Genomic DNA, 4,719 nt, shown 5'->3' with positions numbered 1-4,719 from the left:
CAATCATCTCGATGAAGAAAATCATCAGTTCGGTTCTACTGATTCAGAGATTCTTCATAACGAGGAAAATCAATCGAAAACCCAAGGTAATCATTGCTTTCATTGTTAGTTGCATATAACATATTCAATTTTTAATGTAGTAACAGTTATGTATGATTTAGATATGAACGACATCGGAAATGATCATTACGATGAAGAAAATCATCAATTCAGCTCTGGTGATTCAGAGATTCTGCATAATGATGGAAATCAATAGGAAATCCAAGGTAATTCTGTTACTGATATCGGTTATTCTTTATAGAATGGTGTTGGTGATAAGTTCATGTTACTGCATATTATGCTTATAGAATAATGCACATATAACATTGTGGTTTTTTATGATTACAGTCATATGAATGCAAATTATTCTGATTATATGTGAACATGGTGGTATATTCTTTTCTGTAGTTCAAAGTGACAATGTTGCAGCACAATATGGCTCTTGCAAACAATTCATTGGAGCTGATGGTTCTTTATTTTGGATTCCAGAGGTTGAAGCTAGTTGGATACCTACTTTGGGTTCAATTTTTAAAGATATCAAAGATGCTATTAAGTGGTATAAAGGATATGCATTAAGATCTGGTTTTGATATTAGAAAATCAACAGAGAGGAAAAAGAGTGGAATCACAACTTCGAAATATTTTATATGCAATAGAGGTGGATTGCCAAACACTTCTACCATAGACAGAATTAGTGATGATCATAACAAGCAATTGAGAAATAGTAATTGTAAACGCACAAATTGCAAAGCTTTTGTTGCATTCAAAGTTATACCACATTCTTCAGAAGTTTACCTGTGGTGCTTTGAACAACAACACAACCACAAATGGATCAATCAAGATTGTATGCATCTTTCAAGAGCTAAACGTCAGTTGAATGTTGTTGATCAAGCTTTTATACATAAGCTTTCGAGTGCAAAGGTGGGGGCAACTACAGCATATAGGCTAATGTGCGTTATAAAAGGAGGATGTGAATTTGTTGATGGACTAGAGATAGATTGGAAAATTTTTACAAGGGATATAAATTGTCACATCGGGGGCACTGATGCAAATTTGTTGATTACAAAGCTTCAGAATCGTAAAGAGAATGTTACAAATTTTACATACGAATACAGATGTGACAAGAAGCAGTTAAATGCTCTCTTTTGGGCTGATGACACTTCAAAACAAAACTTTGAGTTATTTGGGGACGCTGTTTCGTTTGACGCAACATATCGTACAAACAGGTATTTATTCTAGAATTATAAACATTTTTAGTTATATATTCTAATGGTATTTTTTGTGTTTTTTTAGGTATTGTATGGTATTTGTACCTTTTACTGGCATTGATAATCACAAAAGGTGCGTCACTTTTGGAGCTGGTTTGCTGTGTAGAGAAGATACAAATTCCTATATTTGGTTACTTCGGTCATTCTTGAAGTGTTTTGGAAAAGCACCAATCATGGTCGTGACCGATCAAGATCCAGCAATGAAAAAAGCTATTGAGATAGTATTGCCATACACAAAACATAGATTTTGTATGTGGCATATCACAAGTAAACTTCCATTGAAGGTACTAACATTATTGTTATATTCTTATCAGTATAAATATGACATTATTTTCAATATAAATATCACATTATTGTTCTTTTCTTATCAGAATATTCTTATCAGAATATTAAATGAAATATTTTTTGTAATTAGGATAATAGATTAAATGAAATGCCTTTTTATACTATATTATATTGTAACAGAATAATATATGAATTGTTTTTGAAGGTAAGCTGGGAAACAATGAATGAATCGGCTTTTAAGGCGAACTTCAATAGTATAGTATGGGACTCCAAAATTGCTGTCAATGATTTTGAAATGAGATGGGATGCATTAATGGTAAAATATAAGTTGCAAGACAATAAATGGATGAAAGATATGTTTGATTTGAGAAGCAGTTGGATTCCAGCCTATTTTAAAGATGTATCGATGTCAGGTCTAATGAGAACAACTTCTCGGTCGGAAAGTGAGAATTCAGCATTCAATAGGGTATCGCATCATGGTTATACGTTAAACAATTTCATGAAGGCTTTTGAGTCTGTTATGGAAAGGCAAAGGAATAATCAGATCAAATTTGATTTTGATACATCTACTATAATTCCAATCATCAAAACACCTCTTGAAGATATGGAGAAACATGCATATATGGTATACACCAGGACTATTTTTCTCATGGTACGTGCAGAGGGAGATTCTTCATTCACTTGTTTCTTGTTCACAGAAGAGTGTTACATCAGGCATTGTTTCTGACATATGCATTGTCAAACATAAAAGGACAAATATATCAAAGAAGAAGGTAGTAGTTGAGAAAAAAGAAAAAGTTGACATCGATTCTGAATGGAATTTTAACACAAGTGAAGGTGATTTTGAGGTAATGTTGACATTTTAGAATATACTTAATATTCTAATAATTTTGAAAAAATATTCTAATTTTTCTTTTTTGAATATACTTATTATCCTAATACTTTTCAAACAGGTTGAATTCAACAGAGAAGATCTAACGGTGAAATGTTCATGCATGCTTTTTGAGCGGTTTGGAATTTTTTGTAGACACATCTTCTGTATTCTAAAGATTTATGACATACAAGATATTCCGTCAAGATACATTCTTAAGAGATGGAGAAGAGATATTATCCCCACCACAGTTTTGAAAAGGACGTTTAGATATGGTGATTCGTCTGGAAATGTTGAGAAGGTTGCATACAAAGTTTTTTCCATGCTTGATCAATGCTTGTCTTCATTAAGTAATGAGGACAAGAAGTTAGAAGAGTTCATGCAGAAGCTTGAAGTTTTTATGACTGATATTGGTGAACAAGGTTCAGACAAATTATCGGTTACAAAAGAAGCTCATATTGATAAACTTTACGGAGCTACTACGAATCCTGAAGTTGTTGATGTTGAAAATCCACCTATGGTGAAGAATAAAGGTTCTGGTACAGGAAAACGTTTAAAAAGTGCTTTGGAGAAGGCTACTATTCAAGGAAACAAGCAATCAAGATCATGCAACACATGTGGGGTTAAAGGGCATAATTCAAGGAAATGTTTGAAATTGTTGAATAACTCCAAGGTACAAAGTGCATAGTTGTGTCTAGAAATATATTTCGATTTTTTCGTATTTCAAGAAAGTTCAATAATACCATATAGATAAAAGTTCGAATTTTTTAGTTTGGACATTTTTCTATTTGTTTTGGTTTGTGATGATGTATGAGACATTTGGGTTGTGATGATGTGTTATACATTTGAGAACATATTGATTCTTCTAATATTTTCAATCTTTAATTTTTTGAAGTATATACGAATGATTGCAATATAATGCTTTGTTATCAAAATATTATAATACAAGATTATGCATGTAAGAATGTTATATAGGTATATGCAACATCTAATATTATTCTAATAGAATACTGATGTCATTATACATTATTCTATTAGAATATTCTACCATGGTCATTAAGAAGTGATCATAATACCTACTATACATTAAGCATTAATCACCTAATAAACCATATCAAGTTTCTTACATAATACTAGGCATCTTTTTTTTGTCTAATTTTTTCAAAATAATATAGATATTAGAAAAGGAATTGTTGTTAAGTCACCATAACCACATTTATAAAATTCCAAACTTCTATCAAATTCTATTTACTACCCATTTCCAATTCATCCATTCTTTGGATACCTTCCTCTAACATCTTTTTTCTAGTCGCATGATCAAATTTTCCAAATTCGATTGCCTGTTTGATAACTCTCTCCTTGTGGTTGTTGATTTCATGTGTAGCAATCTTAACAGAATATAAGGCACGTAATTTTACAAATTGAACACCTTTACATCACTGCCTTTTTCCATTTCCACATTCCACTTTCCTTGCTTTTCTCCACGATATTTTTCCATATGTCTCATTAAAAGTGTTCCATTCTCTGTTGTCAACTGCTTTGTGTTCCAGTCAATTTTCATCATCTTCACTGTTGTTGATCGCAAACCTTCGATTTTATTGACGATAAATGTAGTTTTCTCCAGATATCGTATAAAGTACAATTTCTGCAATGTATATTAACAAAATTACATTATTCAATCTATTATATTGTAACTTTAATACATTTAATAAAAGTAAATGAAAACTTACTAATGATGTAGTTGTCATTCCATAAGTTTTTCTAACGATTTTGTTTGTATGTTGTCTATAATATGAACTTGTGGATATGTTAGGTTGAAAACAACAGCATACATCTGATCACCATTATGTATTGGGAAAACCACCTGCAATTCCAACAAATTCATCAAAAAGTTAACATAATTCCTATCCTTTAATAATGTAATATTTTAATTAATAAAATATTCTTACGAGTTTAAGATCATTGAAATCTACATTTGCCTTGAAATTAGATAGAAACTTATCAACACGAGTCTCAAAAGTTAAAAAAACTCATCAAAAGATTTAGTTTCATCTAACAACTCAGAACTCTGTAAACATAGAAAAACAGAAAAATTAGAATATCTTGTTACAATTTACAACTAAAATATAGAAGTTCCAATTGTAAAAGAATTTACCATAATTTTGGTATTGAAGAATAGGCGGTATGGTTTACTTTTTGATTTTTGTTCCTCGTAATTTAGAACAGCAGCCCAAGAATCAATCACACGATTATGTAT

At 31.0% G+C, this 4,719-nt stretch overlaps 1 protein-coding gene across 1 annotated transcript; it reads left to right on the top strand.

Moving 5' to 3' along the window:
* Window positions 1-395: 395 nt before the first annotated feature.
* On the top strand, window positions 396-3,150 carry LOC145053478 (protein FAR1-RELATED SEQUENCE 5-like). Its single transcript, XM_079001534.1, has 6 exons — window positions 396-1,264; window positions 1,332-1,590; window positions 1,678-1,713; window positions 1,797-2,216; window positions 2,290-2,439; window positions 2,545-3,150. The coding sequence occupies exons 1-6, from the start codon at window positions 396-398 to the stop codon at window positions 3,148-3,150; spliced, it is 2,340 nt and encodes a 779-aa protein (XP_078857660.1).
* The last annotated feature ends 1,569 nt before the right edge of the window (window positions 3,151-4,719 follow it).

The sequence above is a fragment of the Lactuca serriola genome, chromosome 1 (genome assembly GCF_051521515.1).
Source record: "Lactuca serriola cultivar US96UC23 chromosome 1, Lser_US96UC23_V15, whole genome shotgun sequence".
NCBI classification, from domain to species: domain Eukaryota; kingdom Viridiplantae; phylum Streptophyta; class Magnoliopsida; order Asterales; family Asteraceae; genus Lactuca; species Lactuca serriola.
Note: the sequence above shows the minus strand (reverse complement) of the source record. Positions and strands in the feature narration are given on the sequence as shown.